The sequence below is a fragment of the Mytilus edulis genome, chromosome 8, assembly GCF_963676685.1.
Source record: "Mytilus edulis chromosome 8, xbMytEdul2.2, whole genome shotgun sequence".
NCBI lineage: Eukaryota > Metazoa > Mollusca > Bivalvia > Mytilida > Mytilidae > Mytilus > Mytilus edulis.
This window is the reverse complement of record NC_092351.1, coordinates 16,972,075-16,995,650: the sequence shown is the minus strand read 5'-3', so window position 1 is coordinate 16,995,650 and position 23,576 is coordinate 16,972,075. Positions and strand designations below refer to the sequence as shown.

Here is a 23,576-nt window from a genome sequence, read left to right as displayed (position 1 = left end):
ACTGAATAAACTTACTGCCTTGAATTTAGTAAGATGTTTAACATGCATTATTCCTTTACTGTAATTCTCTCCAAGTAATGCATCATCCATACCCTGTACTACAGACACCAAGTCCCATAAATTATTGCCACCTGCTGGTTGCTGTAATATTGTAAAACTAACTCTGAATTTGTGAGTTACTGAAACTTAAGATCAAGCTGAGAGATTTTTAGTCAGTAAAATAATTGTCTTTTAGGTTTTTTTTAAGTTATGTTGAGCCTTTTTAAAAGGTCAAGATCTTTACTACAGGTAACACTTAAAAACTTAACATTATCAATGATCCACAAAAACTAGGTTGCAAGATAAGTCTACTTATTATATACTACTGCAAAGCATTTCATATACCAATTAGTGTTTACCTATTGCTTATGATATCTGAACAAAAGACACAATCATTTTTAGAATGGATCTGTTGGTATCCACTACATTCAGGAATATGTAAATTATGCAGATAAACAATAAATTATCAACTTAAAAAAACTTGTATTTAAAATAGTCATTTACAAAACTTACACTAAAAAACTTTGAAAATACTTTGAGTGTTTGAGGTCTGACATCTTTTAAACCAGCCAGTTCTAATTGTTTTATTTTACGTTCAATAGATGCTCTACCAATCATTAATGGATTCTGACCAGGAACCATGGCTGTTTCTGAAATCACAAAATGTAATGATTTTTTGCATTATATCAATTGCTGAAATATGCATAGATTTTTTATCAAGGAAGCACTATTCACCACAAATAAATATTTTAATCACTGATCATTTTCTGATTATTAACTTATTTCTCAAACCTGACATTCTTTAAAAGAAACATATATTATAGCAGACTATGTATGTGGTATGGGCTTTGCTCATTGTTGAAGGCCATACAGAGTCCTATTGTTAAATGATTTCTGTGTCATTTGGACTCTTGTCAAGGTTGTGGCAATCAAACCACATCTTTTTATTTTTTATTGCAAATCAAATCATGATTATTTTATATTTCACTAATACTTAATTAAACAAAAAGTGAGAATATAACAAAATACCAACCAACAGTTCCAAAGATTTCAGACCAAGGTTTTCCAGCGATAATGTTCATCTCTAATGGTTGTACTAGTGGTGTAATGTTCCAGAGACGGACCGTGGAATCCCTAGAACTGGATGCTATCAGAAATGGTCTGTCTGGATGACTTGTTAGACCTAAATAAAAAAATTATTTTAAAGTCTGCAGAAGCATATTTACTTAAATCTCATATAGTTTTGCAGTGCTTTTGAAGCCACTAGAGGATATAACTAAATAAAAAAGATTCCTTAAAAAAGGTTTGATAAAAATCTAACCTTTGATCTTCATGTAAAGCAAGTCATTTGTACATAAATATAGGCAGACAAGAGTGTGTCAATATAGTCAAGCCATATTCATACTGAGATGGAAAAGTTTAATATTTCTCAAAATTCAACATATTTCTATAGTACAACATGACTTAACTCCTCAATTTAAGATCTGCTATTGTACACATCTCTTAATAGCACATGCTCTCAATATCCCCAAAACAAAGGTCATTGCATTACTATCTAGTGTATTCAATATCAAAGGGATTTCTAAAAGGAAAAAAAAAGTTCCAAATTATATTTTTAACAAACAAAATATATTTTGAATAAGCATAGAATTTTAAAACTACTGTATCTATAACATGTTTATCTTTAGATACCATAAACATCAGCTCCATGGTCTAAAATGGTGTCAATACAGGCTCCATCTCTAAGATCCCAAATTCTAATAGAGTAGTCCCAGCTCCCAGTTATCAATAAATATGGTATTTCTGTGTTCCATAGAAGACCTCGTATAGGGGCAGTGTGTCCATTTAATACACAAATACAAGCTCCTTGGGTGTAATCCCATACTCTTACTGTCCTACAATATACTTTTACATTATTGAGCATCCCTTTTTTATATAATTCATAAAAAAAAATCATAATATTTTATTTAGTGGATTTCGATCGCAAACCAATTAACTTTTGAGTTTTTTTCTGAAGATTACTGGATCATGTCATTGATAAACAGAGCAAATGTCAAGCATGATAGAAAGAAATATGAAGATTGTTTTTTTATATTTTCCATGTGTTCCCATTTGTTTATTTAACTATTCTTAAACAGTTGTTGCAAAATTAGTTGCCGTAGATACTCGAGTATAAGTCGATCCGCTTATAAGTCGGATGCCCTTTTCAGCTTTAAAATCTAAGGATTCAGTCTTGACCCGCCTATAAGTCAGTTTAAATTGAGACTTTTTTTTGCAGCAGAAAGTAACTGATCATCGGCAAAATTAAGAAATTAAATTGAGTTTCATGTATTGAATGAATGTTTGTTTCTTTAAATAAGTACATAGAATTGATGTCCATCCTGATAATTTATTCTGTTGATAATAATAAAGATTTGTTCATTTCTTGTTTCTTGTTTTTATTCACTGTTTTGCCTCATGTTGTTTACGTAATGCATCAATGATTTTGTAGTGTATGACCAAACACCTATTGTTTGAGAAAAACGAATATATACCAACATGAACCTGAAGAAAATAAAAGTCAAACGAAAAAAAATAAATTAATCCAGTTAATCATTCATAACTGACCAGTCATAGTATTAAATGTATTCAGACATAGGATAGACACCATCTTCTTCTTCTTCGGAAGTCCACCCTATTTGCAGGGTCACCGCATTAAAAATATCCTAGTTTTAGGTAAATTTTTTAAAATGCGTAGTTATTAATGGATTATAGAAATCAAGGGTCACTAACTAATTAACCTATTAACCTGTCACTGATATTTTTCACACCTATAGTGAATACAACTCTTTGTCACTTAATTAGGGGTTATTCATGGATTATACTGGCTTGTCAATCAATGTTGTAATTTTTAATAAAACAATAATAACACAATTAGTCGGTTAGATACATTCTTTTTATTTAGTACATTATTATCTTCTTCTGATTTCTGGTTATTGTCTCTTCCTTTGGGATGATACAAAAACCATGTGACCATGAAAAATCAATACACAAAACGGAAACAGTGGGAAATTCAACACAAATGTTAACAGAGAACAAATAAAACACAAAGACAGTACATTTATTGTAGTCATTTATTTTCAACAAAAGCTATTTATTTAGAGATTTATGTAGGTTTGGATATCACAAACGTAGTTTTGGTCAGGAAATTCACATCTGACCACCTTTCTTGAGCTTGGATTTTTCCTCTGGTCTCCGGATCTCGCTTATAAGTCGGTACCCCTCTCTGGATTCTGAATTTTACTCCCAAACTTCCGACTTATACTCGAGTATCTACGGTGTATTAAATTTGTTCTTAAAGAATATGTGAATTTTATTTTACTCCATGACCCTATGTGTTTCTTTCATCATGGTTTTCTCCTTACACTTGCCCTGTGCAGAAGTTTTGTACTTACGGTCTCTACATACAGGAAAATATCAGTGAATAAGTGTCTTGGAAGATAATTCAATATCTGTACATTTATAAAAATCTTGATAGTATGAAGTATCTCTTTTTAAACAAGTTCATGTTCACTTCTTTTAGAGTAAAACGAGCATTCAAGTATAAAAATTATGTTCAACTTTTTTTTTAAATTTGAAGTTTCATATGACTTTAACTGTTCTTTTACCCTTTAAAATATATGTTTGATAAAATGTAGTACAAACCCATCATCTGAACCACTACAGATAATACTTTCTCTTAGTGGACACCATTTTACTTTGAATACTTTAGCTGTATGACCTAAAATGAAAAAAGAAACACAACTATTTAGGTGACATAGACAACAAAAATCAATATTCATAAATGGTTCTGTATTTGACAGTTTTTTAATTGGAAGAAAAAGCATTAAAACTAAGCATAGAGTAGGCAAACTGACATATCTCACATGCAACTAGTATATATTTGTTTAGGGGCCAGTTGAAGGACGCCTCCGGGTGCGGGAATTTCTCGCTACATTGAAGACCTGTTGGTGACCTTCTGCTGTTGTTTTTTTCTATGGTCGGGTTGTTGTCTCTTTGGCACACTCCCCATTTCCATTCTCAATTTTACAAATGATTATTTTTATATTAATATGGATAAAAAACAAGTGGCTACATTCTTCTAAGGTTTGTACATGCATAAATACAAAGAGGTGTTGTAATATGACATACTACAAATATAATATCTAGAAACAATGAATCATGAAAATGAAGTAAAAAATAATGCTATTCCTGTTGGACATACATGTTACAATTAGAAACTTCATTTTATTTAACGAATATTCAAAGCTGTATCGCTTTTATGGCCGTATCGCTTTTATGAAAAGACTGAAAGACTAATGGATTAAATCAATAAACACAGAACTATATCAAATATCAATCATTTCTATGCCTTTAAATGATATAAGTACACAACAATCAAAGAGCTGATAGCTCTGAGGTGGAAGAAGGTGAATAAAAGGTAACTTGAATTACCATAAAAGCAGCCCCACTTACCCAGGCTGCTTTGTTCCATTATCGTTAAAATGTATTTTTTTCTTCAAACAAGAAAAGGTCATAAGTACATGGATTTCCCATCCGTACAATCATTTTCTATGTTCAGTTGACTATGAAAATTAGGTAAAATCTTTAATTTCGCAGTAAAATTAAGAAGATCATATCAAGAGGAACACATGTGTACTAAGTTTCAAGTTGATTGGATTTCAACTTCATCAAAAACTACCTCGACCATAAACTTTATAACCAGAAGCAGGACGGACGGACAGACTAGAAAACATATTGCCCATAAATGGAGCATAAAAATAGTAAGACTTGTTACATACCCGCCAACTTTTGAAAGTTCCCATATGGGTTTTTACTGCACAACAACAATTTTAAAGGTTACAATTTTTAGCGACGTATTTTGCAAGATCTGGATTGTCTAGAAAAAGTGTCATATTTGTATGATGAACTTACATGCCTTTTCCTTAAGTCTGTTTGCATGATTCTAGTTATATATTAAATCGGTAGAAAAAATATACATGAAGCTAGCAGTCCAGGGTTTATTTTCCAGATTAAGAATATTAGATGCTTGTTGAAATTTCCAATTTTGAATTATGCACAAAGATGGACCTTTAACAGGTTGGGAACAACACTCCAAATGAGGGTAACCTAACTGGAAGATCATTACAACCCACTGTAAAAAATGAGCACAAAAAAAGTCATTTATATTCATATTATTTGATGAAACTTTTCCCCAAGAACTATGCATCTATGAAGTACTGAATGGTCAAAACATCATAAGAAGGGCATCTAATTCACATGACAAAGGAAAACCATGAATAAAGACAACACTTTATATATCCTTTTTATTTATATAAAAACAAAATCTTCTTGTCTGCAGGATTGCAAATTCGTAACTTCAAGGGCGAACTTGTAAATAGGGCGAGTTGTCCCGATACCAAATTCACGCATGTGTAATACAAATATCTACAGTTAAAACATCCTGTTACAAATAAACAAATAACGTTCATGTGGATGAGATGAAATCTAATAATTTACATAAATAAAAGGGTCATATTTACGATAGTGATTGTTTTACGATCATAATTTACAAATTAAATGATTCAGATGCCTCATCATGTGTAAAAATCGGTGTCAGGAATCTTAAGTTGTTATGAAATTGTAATACACGAAATGAATGCGGCATACAGAGACTCAATGCCAATGGTCAGCCCCTTAATTCTTCAGAAGACTTGACGTCTTCTTCCACTAAAAATCATTAGCTGGATGTTAAAATAAAATCATCATAATTCTTTTATAAATTTATAGATATTTTATTGTAGAGCTCAAAATATATATCCACCTGCAAAAATCAGCCTGTTATATTTGAACGAAAAAAAAATCCATTGAGTTTGTGTAAAATGTAGAACGTTGAAATGAAGATATTTCTTGTTAGGGTTACTCCAGCTTGTGAAATGGACAGAATGCAGTTTACCGAATCTTGACACCTAATGCCAGCATCACACATTGGCGTTTAGACCAGCGTGCACCAGACGTATAGAGAAAATTGACAAATTTGGTATACGTTAGTTGCACACCAGAGGAACGCTAAGCCATGGTTAAACACGCGTTGCATAAGTTTGAAGTACATCCAAATGCAAATGTATACGCTTGGTGAACGCTCTAACTCCAGGTAACTTTTATGCAGCACAAAAAATTTCATCTAGCTCAAGCTTTTGTCTAGCGTATACCTGTACGCTACACACACGTAATACATACGCTACAAGCGTGTTGAAAATGCTACAGAGAAGCTTGAGACAAGTTTAGGGCATGTTGTATATGCTTCAAGATTGTTCAACTTTAACTAAAATGTATGCAAATGTGTTTGTAACAAACACCCCATAATAAAAGGTCCCAGACACGTGGAAAGCATGGATTATCGTCCCAGATTCAAACGGGACGTGTCCCAAATATGTTCAAGAGACTTTTTATCTTTTGTAGTGTGCATTCCATCTATGTTAACCAAACCCCAGGCATACTCCAACATACGTCACTTGAACGCCCAATAAACGCTTAAGTATGCCAAATACATTCTTAAAGCTTGTTGTGAACATGATACAGATATGATTGACAGGTTAAATGCATCCAAATTTACTAGCGTATTTGCAGCGTACATGATTTTTTACCACGGCCAGTGTACGTCGGAGGTATACGCTGATGTGTGACTCCAGTATTATACATCAAGTTTGAAACAATAAGATAAACAAGCACTCAAGTAAAATACAGGTAAAATTTGTGCAAATGTTATTTCAGTCAAAATTCAAAATTGTGCAAATGTAGGTTGCCTGACAATCAAATGGGAAATGAGTAAGACATCTTACCAGTAAATACTTTCAGAGGAGCATCAGCTGTTGTAGGTATATAGTATACTCTAACTTTCATATCTCCACATCCCGTCGCTAACATATCTCTGTCAAATATCATAAAAACATGAGTTTATATGAATGCACTTGATTTTAATGCATTATTTCTGTTTTCCAGTACTTTTAAAAATCTTTTCTATAATAAAAAGTTTGACATATATGTTGTTTTCAAAGCTTGTTTGTTCTACTTTTTATTGCCTTTTTTTCCCCACATCTTTGGTTGTATTGGCTTATTCTGATAAATAATGTTGAAGAGAAATACTTTCAAACAGTTTAAAAAGGCTTTATAGACATAGATGACGCAATGTGCATGTACTGATTTTGTGTCATGACTAGATACCCTGTATCCTTGGTTTTACTATTATATAAAGGTTTTGTAGATTATTACTGAATAAAAATGTTCTTGGACTAGATTAATCATCATTAAATTTCATTTTACACTTAACTTATTAAGCTTACTTATTATGTGGACTCCAATCACAGCCAAAGACAGGTTCAGGATGTCTGTATTTCTGTATAATTTCACCATTTACCAATCTTATGATACTGAAGAATAATCATTCTAATATAAAACACTTGCTAAAAACTTGACACTACTAAAATTTGTCAGAGTTTATTATTTTTCACCTGAAGATGTTTGCTTTTGCATATTGTACTTTTATTTCATAAATCCTCAAGTGAAAGTTGAATGTGTGAAAATGTCATTGAAAGTGCACCAATTTTAAATGATTTATTATCAGGGGTCCAGTGCCCTTTTCACAAAAAATGGTAAGTGTAAAATTAATCTTACAATAAAAAATTTAGTTGAATTGTTAGGGATTATTTTAGACTTAGGATAAATTTTACCCTTAAGGATCTTTGTAAAAAGGACTACAGATATTTTGTTATTATTTTATATTCTGTTAAGGTTGTTCTTTCAAAAACAAATACTGTAAATTAAGAAATTATTGAGTGCATTTATTATTTCATTTTTTAATTTTTGCAATATTGAAAAAAATCCTGTTTAATACACATAGAACATTCCAAAATATGAGTTTATATTATTGCTATTATAAGCCTGTTGCAGTTTTCACAATAATAAAAACATGCAATAATTTCTTAATTCACAGAAAGGCAATACTACCAATAAGTATCTTGTCCAACAGACATAATCCTTCTGGAATCGCTCTGGTTCCAAGCCACACCAAAAACAGGGCTTTCTCCATGCTGCCAAAATATATAGGTCATATACAACAATTTAGCATATGGATTGATAAATTTTGTATCAAAGACAATCCCACCCCTCCTTTTGATCTTTTATTTTGCACCACTAAACCTCACAAAGCAGTATAATTTTGTTAAAGAGATAGCACATCAAGCTATCTTCCAGAAGCAGATGAGCACATGACTTTGTGACACATGATATAACTAAGTCATAATGAGATCACAGGCATGCTATTAATTGTAGAAATCTGTGGTAGTAACTTTAACACAAAATAAAAACAAAAGAGATTCGCAATCTATGATCTTTTGAAAACAACTGTTTACTGCACAATATGAATATCAATCAATTGCACACATTAATTTTTGGTGAAAAGTAAAATAACAAAAATACCGAACTCCCTTTTCAAATGGCAAAATCAAAAGCTAAAGTACATTAAGGTGGTACCTAACACTACAGGGAGATAACTCTGTAAAGTCAGCTAAACGTTTTAATAACACTGGGTTTTAAAAGGAATATTAAGCTTCTCAATGATCAAAAATTGGTGTTTGTCAAACTTCTATATAACCAGTGTAATTTTTCTGACAAAACGGTTGGTTCAAAATTTTTGAAATTTTTATATTTTTGTTAAAGGGTCAAAGTAAATAATTTGACAAAATTTTATGAAAATTAAACGAACCAAATTAATTTTGGTGAAAGTGTTGGGTACTTGGGGACTTGGTACAGGCATTTGATTCTGTAGAAAATGGTGACCTTGCTTACATCTTTGGTCTCCCATTGATAGTTGTTCAATTGATATAGTGCAATCATACCAGATCTTCTTATTTTCAATATGTGCTAATCTGATCTACCGTAAACATAACTCATTTGTCAAAGATTTCTTACAAAACAAAATAATCTACATCATTTGTTCTGTAGTGGATAGTTGTCTGATTGGCATTGATGTGATTATGTCACATCTCAATGTTTTTATAAATATGCATCTGAATCTGATCTACCATAAATATAACAGTTATAGGGCAAATATTTCTAACGCGTTCAGACATGCAATATTTACCTCATGGAATCTTTGAGTGATTCTGTTGGTGGTATAATTCCATATGAATATCCCTTTCTTAGAAGTACCTGCTACTAAACAATTTAAATCAGCTGGGGCCCAGCATATAGAATAAATCACTCCCTCATTACCTGGGGATGTTTTTACCTATAAACAAACACCTAACATTAGTCAATCCGGGTCCTTTTGGAGAGTATCTGTATAACACATTTGGTAATCTCCAGCTAAACTGAAGGTCTCAAATTAATTGGACATTCTGTTCACTATATAAGTATTCAGGCAAATTATATTAGACTTATTATATTAACTTGTATCTAATACAGTATAGAAGTAAAGTTCCTACATCAAAACTAATGGTAAAATTATCTTCCTTGTTTTAGATGGAATAATTACCGAAATATCTGTATCTTTAGTTTATGCTATGTTGCAACTAATGATTCAAGGTTTTTATATGGTGTGCTTATACACCAATGTCCCAGGTTAGCCATAGGAGAGGGTAGACTGTAATTCAGTGGTTGTAGTTGGTTCCTGTCTGATCATATTTGTTTTTATTATTGTTTTGCACATAAAAAAAAGTTTGAATTGTTTTACAATTTGTCATATTGGCCTTTTCATTTTTGCTTTTAAAGCTGACTGTAAGGTAAAAGTAATGCTCATTGTTGAAGCCTTTATGATTCCCTATACTAGTTGCATGCTTAATTTCTTTCCACATTCCTTGGCCTCAGATGGATATTTATCTCATTTCCTTATATTATAAACAAAGCTGTTAATTAATCTACTAAATAAAAAAAAATTGGAATAGTTTAAAACATTTCTGACATGACTTACAGCCTCCATATTAGTAACATTCCAAACTTTAACTGTACCGTCAAAACTGGCTGTGGCTAACAAATCTACATCATCAGGGCAAAATATACACTCAAATATGGTTTCTATGTGTCCCTAAAAAACAGAAAAGTAACAATCAACATCATCAGGGCAAAATATACACTCAAATATGGTGTCTATGTGTCCCTAAAAAACAGAAAAGTAACAATCAAAATCATCAGGACAAAATATACACTCAAATATGGTGTCTATTTGTCCCTAAAAAACAGAAAAGTAACAATCAACATCATCAGGGCAAAATATACACTCAAATATGGTGTCTATGTGTCCCTAAAAAACAGAAAAGTAACAAATCTACATCATCAGGACAAAATATACACTCAAATATGGTGTCTATGTGTCCCTAAAAAACAGAAAAGTAACAAATCTACATCATCAGGACAAAATATACACTCAAATAGGGTGTCTATGTGTCCCTACAATATAGAAAAGTAACAAATCTACATCATCAGGACAAAATATACACTCAAATATGGTGTCTATGTGTCCCTACAATATAGAAAAGTAACAAATCTACATCATCAGGACAAAAGATACACTCAAATATGGTGTCTATGTGTCCCTAAAAAACAGAAAAGTAACAAATCTTAACCCTTAGTACAAAATATTCACTCATTTGCAATAGGGTTTCTATGTGTCCCTACAAATCAGAATAGTAAATAGGTTTATTTCACTTTTTATGTCTCTTAAAGAGGTGTTGCCTACAATTCAGAATAAAAACATTTATAACAGCTGAATATGGAAATAATATTTCATATAAAGTAGTATTAAGTAGTTTGATTCAATTTTGTTGAAATAAGGGTAATAACTTAACATTTTTTTTTCTTTTCAATTTTCATTAATATCTTTCATCAAGAAATGAAGGCTAGAGAGAAAATGCAGTGCATTATTCATTTTGCATTTTCCGATTTACTTAATACTTCTAAGGGGCATAACTCTTTCACAAATATTTGATCAGCACTGAATTTGAAACTGTCCAAGACAATGCTTTGATGGAGATAGGTTGTGCATGCATTCCAGCCAGAAATACACACGAAATGAAGATACATCATAATGATATTCAGACATCAGGTATTACAAAGATGTATATTGTAAGGATCTTTTGTTGTTTTTTTATTTTGTTTTAAACAGTATATATACAGTATATAAAATAAAATTTGGGAGTCTGAATAAATTCAGTAGGCTGGGATTTGGCAGCTAATACCCCTTTAAGCAAAAAAAAACATGCTTCATGTGTTGTCATTTATGACTGTTAGCAACCATTTATATTGCACTGAAATTAGAAATAATGTCCTGATCATTTATACAAAGAACAAATCAATAATCATCTTTGCTCTGCTATTTTATAAGTAGTTTGTACTGAAACTAACAATACATGCAATGCATATGCAACAGCTAAAAATAGCAAAAAACTAATTTAACTTCCATTAAAGTTTTGGTCCATTAAATAAATGCATCAACCTAAGTAAATAGTCTTCAACTGATAACTGTTTTCTACAATAAAAGCATCCACTAAAAAATAATCCTTTTTACAAAACAAACAAAATAATGAATTGTTCTTATTTAAAAAAGTTCAAAAGAATAACTTAAATTGGATCATCTGTAAACAGAAGTTTAATGGATATATTGTCTCATTTATTCAAATATATATGATTAATTTGGTAAAATTTAAAAAAAATAATGATATTGCTAACCAATAAGGTAAACTAAATTCATACTATATATAAAATCGTATATAAGTCTCATGTAAAGAAGTGATGCTTATTTGAGGAGTCTTCAAGATGAGTAAGGAAGTGCTACATGTTTTTGTAATGATAGTTTTCTTTAATATAACATTATGTCAAAACATTGATGACTACAAAAGACTGTACAATGATTTATTTGACAGCTATAATCCTGAGTTAAAACCAGTTCTAAATAATTCTGACAATATGAGGATTTCTATACTATTCGGCAATCTAGGAATAAACCATTTTGACGAGGTTGAAGGAATATTATCACTATCGGCCAACATTAATATGTCTTGGACTGACTTCTCACTTACATGGAACCCTATCGATTATAACAACATTACAGAAATAAGTGTGTTTAAATCAACTGTTTGGTTTCCGTATTTATTACTTATAAACGACATACATAAGATTAAAACATTTGGCGCCAATAGTTTAATCAAAGTCTCTGTTCAGCATGATGGAAGTATTATTTGGATGCCAGGGGATATCATAAATTCAAAATGTCCAGCTAACATAAAGAAATTTCCATTTGATGAACAAGAGTGTTCATTGACATTTGTAGTATGGGATGCTGCTTGGCAAGTATTTCCACAACCTGCAGAAATTCCTTACACAGATTTTTATGCAACTCAGAACCCAGACTGGAACATTTTAAGTACAAAAGTTGGAATAAATCAGCTATTTGGGAATATGTCATATGAAGTCACACTTAAAATAAAACGAGTACCGTTGTATTATAACATCCTGATATTTTTACCAATTACTCTTCTATCTTTATTGAATCCGCTCGTCTTTTTACTTCCACATGAATCCGGTGAAAGGCTATCATATGGAGTGACTATCTTGTTGTCGTTTGTCATCTTTTTGACAATAGCGTCAGATAAAATACCAGCTACGTCAAATCCTATATCATTTCTCATAGTATTTATTGTCATGGTATTTACAACAAGTGCTATCATCATGTTTTTTAACCTGATAAACTCCTATTTTTTCCATAAACATCCGACTGAGATTAGAGGATTTCTACAATACACACTAAAGTCCATGTGTTGGAAACAGAAAAAGAACCAAGTTATGCCACTGCATAAAGATATCATTACCTACAAAGACCTGGCATCAAGCTTAGACAAAGTTTGTTTTGTATTGTCTTATGTTGCAATGTTCCTCTTAATTGCTATATATTTTATTGTATTACTCTACTAAATGAAAGTATATGATATCTATGTCTCAACTGAAAACAATTTTGATTGTATGTATACTGTAGTAACATTAATTTTGATTGTATGTATACTGAGGTAACATTAATTTTGATTGTATGTATACTGTGGTAACATTAATTTTCATTGTATGTATACTGTAATAACATTAATTTTCATTGTATGTTTACTGTAGTAACATTAATTTTCATTGTATGTATACTGTAATAACATTAATTTTCATTGTATGTGTACTGTAGTAACATTAATTTTCATTGTACGTATACTGTAATAACATTAATTTTCATTGTATGTTTACTGTAGTAACATTAATTTTCATTGTATGTATACTGTAATAACATTAATTTTCATTGTATGTTTACTGTAGTAACATTAATTTTCATTGTATGTATATAATGTAGTAACATTAATTTTCATTGTATGTATACTGTAGTAACATTAATTTTCATTGTATGTATATACTGTAGTAACATTAATTTTCATTGTATGTTTACTGTAGTAACATTAATTTTCATTGTATGTATACTGTAGTAACATTAATTTTCATTGTATGTATACTGTAGTAACATTAATTTTCATTGTATGTATATACTGTAGTAACATTAATTTTCATTGTATGTATACTGTAGTAACATTAATTTTCGTGAGGTTAAAATTTTGTGGTGTTGTCTCTCAATAAGATTTCAAGGGGATTTATTTCATCATTTCCTTAAATGTAAGTGGTATTATGTGGAGGTTCAATTTTCGTTGGGGTTTTGATTTCATGGATATAATCTACCCACGAAATAAACGAAATTAAATCCTCCACATATATTGGAGTTATGTTGTTAATGTTTCTATTGAAAAGATTTTTAAATGTTGCAAAAAATTGTCCCTTTACACATTTATAATTTGTTTCTAAACTTTTGGTCTGTAGCTCTTGATTTATAACAGAAATACTGGTTGTTCACACTATAAAATTAGTAAAACTAAAAGAACTAACATATCTATCTATACAGTTTTCTGTTTTTGTTACCCATATCAAGCTTAACTTAACTATCCTTCACCCTTAACCATACCTACCCAGGACCATAAATGAACCCTAACCCTAAAGTATAGGAACCCTTAAAGTAAAAGAAGGACATTAATAAAACACTTTATTTTTTTCTACTTGTCCTCATTAATAACCCTGTGTAGCAGAATTTAAACATTTTGCATGGGTCTTGGGAATGACAAACTCTGACTTTTAAACTTTTTGAAATAAAAATTGATTTAAAAATAAATAGAAAAAAATGCATTATAAAATCAACAAAACAAATCTCTCTATAATTATCTTAAATTCATCAAGTCTCGTAAACTAATCAATAATTATCGTTAAAATATCCCTGTAATGAAATCCATAGACTTTCTTACATAATTCATATTTTAATATTACTAAATAAATGTTGTTCCAACTATATACCAAAATAACAATTTTCCTGAATTCTTTTTTATAAGAAATATTAAATCATGATAATTGTTGGGAAAAAAAGATGTTCTGGTCCATAAATTCACTGTTTTTAACAAATAACTTTAACAAGAAATACTGATGAAAATTTTTCTATTTACGCAAAAACGTAAGAAAAGTAAGGTCTAGGTCCATATATATACACAACCGAAAGCCTATTACTTGTATGTTTATTTTTGCTTGAAATTTCATGAATATGAGCACCTGAGTTACCTTCACTCTGTTTTTTTAGAAATGACATATTACAATGTTATAAGAAAACTATTGTCAATGTTTGCTGTATGAAGGCATACAGAGATAGAGTTCTGTCAAATGAACCAGCAATATTGTCATTCTGTACATAAATTACAAATATCTCAGACACTCAAATATGGTGTCTATGTGTCCCTACAAAACAGAAAAGTAACAATCAACATCATCAGGACAAAATATACACTCAAATATGGTTTCTATGTGTCCCTACAAAACAGAAAAGTAACAATCAACATCATCAGGACACAATATACACTCAAATATGGTTTCTATGTGTCCCTACAAAACAGAAAAGTAACAATCAACATCATCAGGACACAATATACACTCAAATATGGTGTCTATGTGTCCCTACAAAACAGAAAAGTAACAAACCTTAACCCTTAATACAAAATATTCACTCATTTGCAATAGGATTTCTATGTCCCTACAAATCAGAAAAGTAAATAGGTTTATTTCACTTCTTATGTCTCTTAAAGAGGCATTGCCTACAATTTAGAATAAAAACATTTATAACAGCTGAATATGGAAATAATATTTCATATAAAGTAGTAAGTAGTTTGATTCAATTTTGTTGAAATAAGGGTAATAACTTAACATTTTTTTTCTTTTCAATTTTCATTATTATCTTTCATAAAGAAATGAAGGCTAGAGAGAAAATGTAGTGCATTATTCGTTTTGCATTTTCTGATTTACTTAATACTTCTAAGGGGCATAACTCTTTCACAAATATTTGATCAGCACTGAATTTGAAACTGTCCAAGACAATGCTTTGATGGAGATAGGTTGTGCATGCATTCCAGCCAGAAATACACACGAAATGAGGATACATCATAATAATATTCAGACATCGGGTATTACAAAGATGTATATTGTAAGGATCTTTTGTTGTTTTTTATTTTGTTTTAAACAGTATATATACAGTATATAAAATAAAATTTGGGAGTCTGAATAAATTCAGTAGGCTGGAATTTGGCAGCTAATACCCCTTTAAGCAAAAAAAAATTTGCTTCATGTGTTGTCATTTATGACTGTTAGCAACCATTTATATTGCACTGAAATTAGAAATAATGCCGGATCATTTATACAAAGAACAAATCAATAATCATCTTTGCTATGTTATTTTATAAGTAGTTTGTACTGAAACTAACAATACATGCAATCCATACGCAACAGCTAAAAATAGCAAAAACTAATTAAAGTTTTGGTCCATTAAATAAATGCATCAACCTAAGTAAATAGTCTTCAACAGATAATTGTTTCTACAATAAAAAGGATCTACTAAAAAATAATCCTTTTGACAAAACAAACAAAATAATGAGTTGTTCTTATTTTAAAATTTCAAAATAATAACTTAAATTGGATTACTGTAAACAGAAGTTTAATGGATATATTGTCTCATTTATCATGTTTATTCAAATATATATGATTAATTTGGTAAAATTTTTAAAAAATAATGATATTGCTATCCAATATTACAATAAGGTAAACTAAATTCATACTATATATAAAATCGTATATAAGTCTCATGTAAAGAAGTGATGCTTATTTGAGGAGTCTTCAAGATGAGTAAGGAAGTGCTACAGGTTTGTGTAATGATAGTTTTCTTTAATATAACATTATGTCAAAACATTGATGACTACAAAAGACTGTACAATGATTTATTTGACAGCTATAATCCTGAGTTAAAACCAGTTCTAAATAATTCTGACAATATGAGGATTTCTATACTATTCGGCAATCTAGGAATAAACCATTTTGACGAGGTTGACGGAATAATATCACTATCGGCCAACATTAATATGTCTTGGACTGACTCCTCACTTAAATGGAACCCTATCGATTATAACAACATTACAGAAATAAGTGTGTTTAAATCAACTGTTTGGTTTCCGTATTTATTACTTATAAACGACATACATCAGATTAAAACATTCGGCGCTAATAGTTTAATCAAAGTCTTTGTTCAGCATGATGGAAGTATTTTTTGGATGCCAGGGGATATCATAAATTCAAAATGTCCAGCTAACATAAAGAAATTTCCATTTGATGAACAAGAGTGTTCATTGACATTTGTAGTATGGGATGCTGCTTGGCAAGTATTTACACAACCTGCAGAAATTCCTTATACAGATCTGTATGCAACTCAGAACCCAGACAGGAACATTTTAAGTACAAAAGTTGGAATAAATCAGCTATTTGGGAATATGTCATATGAAGTGACACTAAAAATCAAACGAGTACCGCTGTATTATAACATCCTGGTATTTTTACCGATTACTCTTCTATCTTTATTGAATCCGCTCGTCTTTTTACTTCCACATGAATCCGGTGAAAGGCTATCATATGGAGTGACTATCTTATTGTCGTTTGTCATCTTTTTGACACTAGCGTCAGATAAAATACCAGCTACTTCAAATCCTATATCATTTCTCATAGTATTTATAATGGTATTTACAACAAGTGCTATCATCATGTTTTTTAACTTGATAAACTCCTATTTTTTCCATAAACATCCGACTGAGATTAGAGGATTTCTACAATACACACTAAAGTCCATGTGTCGGAAACGGAGAAAGAACCAAGTTATGCCACTGCATAAAGATATCATTACCTACAAATACCTGGCATCAAGCTTAGACAAAGTTTGTTTTGTATTGTCTTATGTTGCAATGTTCCTCTTAATTGCTATATATTTTATTGTATTAATCTACTAAATGAAAGTAAATGATATCTATGTTTCAACTGAAAAACAATTTTGATTGTATGTATACTGTAGTAACATTAATTTTGATTGTACATATACTGTAGTAACATTAATTTTCATGAGGTTAAAATTTTGTGGTGTTGTCTCTCAATAAGATTTCAAGGGGATTTATTTCATGGTTTCCTTAAATGTAAGTGATATTGGAGGTTAAATTTTCGTTGGGGTTTTAATTTCATGGATATAATCTACCCACGAAATAAACGAAATTAAATCCTCCACAAAAATTTCTGCTTTTACAGTATATATTGGAGTTATGTTGTTAATGTTTCTATTGAAAAGATTTTTAAATGTTGCAAAAATATTGTCCCTTTACTCATTTATAATTTGTTTCTAAACTTTTGGTCTGTAGCACTTGATTTATAACAGAAATACTGGTTGTTCACACTATAAAAATGAGTAAAACTAAAAGAACTAACATATCTATCTATACAGTTTTCTGTTTTTGTTACCCATATCAAGCTTAACTTAACTACCCTTCACCCTTACCCATACCTACCCAGGACCATAAATGAACCCTAACCCTAAAGTATAGGAACCCTTAAAGTAAAAGAAGGACATTAATAAAACACTTTATTTTTTTCTACTTGTCCTCATTAATAACCCTGCATTGTGTAGCAGAATTTTGACATTTTGCATGGGTCTTGGGAATGACAAACTCTGACTTTTAAACTTTTTGAAATAAAAATTGATTTAAAAATAAATAGAAAAAAATGCATTATAAAATCAACAAAACAAATCTCTCTATAATTATCTTAAATTCATCAAGTCTCGTAAACTAATCAATAATTATCGTTAAAATATCCCTGTAATGAAATCCATAGACTTTCTTACATAATTCATATTTAAATATTACTAAATAAATGTTGTTCGAACTATATACCAAAATAACAATTTTCCTGAATTCTTTTTTATAAGAATAATATTAAATCATGATAATTGTTGGGGAAAAAAGATGTTCTGGTCCATAAATTCACTGTTTTTACAATGTAACAAATAACTTAAACAAGAAATACTGATGAAAATTTTTCTATTTACACAAAAACATAACAAAAGTAAGGTCTAGGTCCATATATATACACAACCAAAAGCCGATTACTTGTATGTTTATTTTTGCTTGAAATTTCATGAATATGAGCACCTGAGTTACCTTCACTCTATTTTTTTAGAAATGGCATATTACAATGTTATAAGAAAACTATTGTCATTGTTTGCTGTTTGGAGGCAAACAGAGATAGATTTCTGTCAAATGAACCAGCAATATTGTCATTCTGTACATAAATTACAAATATCTCAGACTTTTGCTCGAATTTGAACTTATCTCGAACTTTATATTTCACCTGAAATCAACAAGTTACACTGCATTGAAGGGGATCCTATTTATCTTCAAGTGCTGCTATTGATTTATTACTTAGACAAATTTATCAATGGTAAAGTGAGATAACTTGTATAAATTTTATTCTTACTTCAACAAGCAAGATTATTTGTATTTTTCAACAAGTAAGATTAATTTATATTTCAACAATTAAGATTAATTTGTATTTTTTAACAAGTAAGGTTAATTTGTATTTCAACATTTTTCAACAAGTAACATTAATTTGTAGTTAAACAAGTAAGATTAATTTGTATTTTTCAACAAGTAAGATTAATTTGTATTTTTAACAAGTAACATTAATTTGTATTTCAACAATTAAGATTAATTTGTATTTTTCAACAAGCAAGATTATTTGTATTTTTCAACAAGTAACATTAATTTGTATTTCAACAAGCAAGATTAATTTATATTTCAACAATTAAGATTAATTTGTATTTTTTAACAAGTAAGGTTAATTTGTATTTCAACATTTTTCAACAAGTAACATTAATTTGTAGTTAAACAAGTAAGATTAATTTGTATTTTTCAACAAGCAAGATTATTTGTATTTTTCAACAAGTAACATTAATTTGTATTTCAACAAGCAAGATTAATTTATATTTCAACAATTAAGATTAATTTGTATTTTTCAACAAGTAAGATTAATTTGTATTTCAACAATTAAGATTAATTTGTATTATTTCAACATTTTTCAACAAGTAAGGCCAGTTAAAATTAATTAGTAGATTTTCATCCAAATTTTTGAAAAAAATCGGGCGGGTGGGAGGATTTTATTTTTTAAATTTTATTTCATATGAAACCTTCTTGTCACGTGTTATTCAATCATATATATGCAAGTGTAATGATAAGCTTATATCATGTAAATACATCAATAAGGTATCGTGTATAAGACAATAACAATCAAAACCAAGGAGTAACCAAAGACTCATAAAACTGAAAGACATTTACATCAACAGTTACAAATAATAAGTAGGAAACAACACTAAAAACCAGGAATGAAATCAGGTGCTCCGGAAGGGTTAGCATTTCCTTCACCGTATACGGCACCTGTCATGTTATTTCTTTGCTCAGTTCGGTAATGATGGAAGGTTGTTATGACTGAGGAACAATATCACTGAGATATGATTTCTGACACTCGGCTTTTGTCATAATGGCTAATCAGCTCATGATGGCAACCATAAAATTAAGTGATGACCTTAATTTGATGATTCATAGCCCTGTCTTAGCAACTTTTGAGAAAGCAGTATTCCTCGTTTAGCAAAATCAGCGTACTTTGAGCTAGCTCTAGAGTAACGTATCAATATTGAGACACATTTACTCCATATGCTGGTGCTGCTTTTTCAAATTCGTAAATATTTATCTCTGATTGGCAACCACTGTTTTACATGTATTTGCCGTTTTAGAAACCTATTTTATAGTAAACAGCAGAAATGTGAAGAAATGCTCTCTTCAGTTGGACTACCTACATCAAATGTATTTTGCTTTATAAGCTATGTTTTGTTGTCCTAATACAATGAAGCAAATACATTGGTATGCAACATGAGTACGATAAGTACAGAATAAAATGAAAACTCAAACAGTGTTGAAATAATAGGGTTGGTCCTTAATATGCAAGATTCAAATATAATTACAATGTAGAACATAAAGTTGTTTAATGACTCTATCGTGGGTATTGGGACAGAGGATGTTTGCTGTTTTTTTTTGTTTTTTTTTACAAAAAACGAAAGGCATGGCTAAATTTATTTCTAAGAGCTTGCTGTAAATTAATAAATAAAAAATGCGTATGTGTGTCGATTTTTTGAACTCAAAATACGGTCATTAATCTAAAAAGTTCATGCTTGTGTCAATTTCTTTATTTCAGTCAAATGTGTTCCACGATTCTGACGCTTTTGGGTTTCCTTCTCAGTCCAAATTTCTTGACACAAAGTCATTGTATAAATAAAATAAATCCAAGGTGTTTTACTCACAAACATTTGTGTCATTTGTGACATAGTGTACGGCGATTTGCGTTCTTGGACACAGCGTATTACTCGTTACCCGAATATTTCACGCCCTTCTCGTAATCAATCTTTATTCTCGGTAAATGATGTTGTCATCACAGATCAGCAGAATATATCGACTTAATCATTCAGTTAGAATACTCTAAGAAATATGAAAACCGAAATTTGAAACAGGAAGTTTTACACGAAACGAAATATCGACGGTTACCGGTAACGGAAATGAGCAAAATCCAGAAATCGTAATTTTTTTTCAAAAATAAAAAAAAATCGGGGCGGGAAGATTTCAGAGGGGCGGGCGGGGATGAAAATCTATCAATTAATTCTAATTGGCCTAAGATTAATTTGTATTTTAACAAGCAAGATTGCTTGTATCTTTCACTAATGGATGTTTGTTATATTATGTGTGTGCATGATTTGAAACCAAACATGAATATGAAGCTGTGAAACACACAACATGACTACACAGTGATCAATTAAATCTTTAGCAAAACAATCGCTTCAAACTAACAAAGTGGCTGGCGATAACAATGTGAAAAGTCTTGGTTAGTACAGGTAGATAATTGATATTTTATAGCGTGTCTTTCTATGTTGTGATGTTATACTATTGTTTCAGATAAGGGTAAAGATTTGGCACCATTAAAACATTTAAACCTACTGCAATTGTTTGCACATGTCCTAAGTCAGGAATCTGATGTTCAGTAGTTGTTGTTTGTTGATGTGGTTCATAAATGTTTCTAGTTTCTTTTAAAAATTTTATATATATTAGACCATTGGTTTTCCTGTTTGAATGGTTATACACTAGTCATTTTGGGGGCCCTTTATAGCTTGCTGTTCCATGTGAGCCAACACTCCAAGTTGAAGACCATACTTTGACCTATAATAGTTTACTTTTATAAATGTGACTTGGATGGAGAGTTGCCTCACTGGCAATCATGCCACATCTTTAAATCTAGATAATGTCAATAAGAACAATTGTCAAGTAATAGAAATAATTTTCATTTAAATTCTTAATAAAGCTTAGTGAGCTTGACACAATGCAAAAGACCTGCCTCATTTTCTTGGCAGAAAAAAAAATTGGAATTTCAAACAGACATTATACATTGTTTCTAACTCATGTCAACCATGTTCTTTGCATTATGTTTGTTTTCTGTTCTCTTGTTTGGAGTTTAAACCAATTCAGATATGGCATTCATTGGGAAATTATTAGTAAGAAAATAGCTAAGCTAAAACATTAGTAATGGAATCCTACTTCTTTTTTACCTGATAATTATTTCTAAAATATCAAAATTGATTCAGATACCTTAACAGATTTTTACCAATTCATAGATCTATCAGTCTTTAAACAATTGATATAAATGTTGTTTTAGCATGTATCCATAGTATTCATAATGCTTTGTGAACAGAAGAAATTGTTAAGCCATCTTAATTTAATAGAATTAGTGTTAAAACATGTGTTTTAACCTAGCTTTTTCCATATTTCATCTAAAGGTAAATCTATTTAAGATACAACTCCAGGAAGGGTCATACATATGACTCATGATAAAATGAAGCATTCATGAGCTTTTTTTTTACATCTGCATATGTACTTATGTTAGTGAGTTACATTTAACATGTTTTTGTGTTTTCATTTTAACAAAAATAACATGATTCTTTGGCATATTAAAATAAACATTTTTTCATAGCTTGTTTTTCTTTTAATATTTCCTTGCCTTTATAGTGACAATTCATCTGAATTTACTTTGAAATTTAGTGAAGCATACGATTATTTTTAATTCAATTATATTTTAATGATGCATTATAGAGGGGGTGCAAAAAGGGGATACTCTCTTCCACCTCCCTTTTTAGCTGTTCACCCCCTCATTATACAGTTAGATACATTATTAATGGTGTCTTTTCTATTACAGTGAGATGCTTGTAGGTGTTACTGTAAAATTTTACCTATAGCTCAACCTGTTTTTAAAATTGTCAACACAATAGGGACATTTAAATTGACCAGTTGGTATTGTTAGATTTAAATATACCTTGATTCTACCTGTACAGATTTTTATTCACCTAACCCAAAGTTTCAGCATGCTTTTTTCCTGAAGATTTTCTTACCTAGGATTATTCTATTAAAAATTGATAGGGAAGAAAATAATTTGGTTTTCATTGTATCAAATCCCTGATATATTTGATTTATCTATTTTTTACCTAAAATTCTAAATCAGTAAATGATTAAAACAAATATGTATTACTATGTTTGAAAATTTAAACTGTTTTTACACCAAAATGCTTCTTTAAAATTCGAACCCTTATACATAGTATTGTCCAGCTGCCAGTGAAACAAGAAATAGCTGTTCAGGGTGTTTACAGTTTAAATTTTCAGAGGGATATGTTGTTTTTTTCTTCACATGACCCTTCAAGATTCTCATTTTGGATTATTATTTGCAATGTTTTAAATCTTTTGGTGTCATTGTGCATATAATATTGGATTTATTTTATTTGAATTCACTACTCAGACTTTTTATAGCAATTTTGCTTCTTAAAATGTGATGTGTTTCTTTCAAGATTTTATTGTCATGAAGGACATCAAGGAGGAAATAATTCATTCAAACCGTTTTGTGGGGCTTACATATGATGTTGTACATATAAAATTCGAAATGATTTTGGAGTATACCTTGCT

The 23,576-nt window shown here is 30.2% G+C and overlaps 1 protein-coding gene across 1 annotated transcript in view; it reads right to left on the bottom strand.

Annotated features, from left to right (window-relative positions):
• Window positions 1-23,576, bottom strand: part of LOC139484946 (WD repeat-containing protein 17-like) — a 58,010-nt gene that overhangs the window by 22,981 nt on the left and 11,453 nt on the right. Inside the window, exons 6-15 of the mRNA XM_071269008.1 lie at window positions 10,028-10,141; window positions 9,200-9,346; window positions 8,065-8,147; window positions 7,401-7,487; window positions 6,900-6,988; window positions 3,724-3,799; window positions 1,732-1,934; window positions 1,073-1,222; window positions 553-689; window positions 16-141 (exon numbers count right to left, since the gene is read on the bottom strand). Of these exons, the coding sequence (XP_071125109.1) occupies window positions 16-141; window positions 553-689; window positions 1,073-1,222; window positions 1,732-1,934; window positions 3,724-3,799; window positions 6,900-6,988; window positions 7,401-7,487; window positions 8,065-8,147; window positions 9,200-9,346; window positions 10,028-10,141 (1,212 nt within the window). The remainder of the gene's footprint in view (window positions 1-15; window positions 142-552; window positions 690-1,072; window positions 1,223-1,731; window positions 1,935-3,723; window positions 3,800-6,899; window positions 6,989-7,400; window positions 7,488-8,064; window positions 8,148-9,199; window positions 9,347-10,027; window positions 10,142-23,576) is intronic.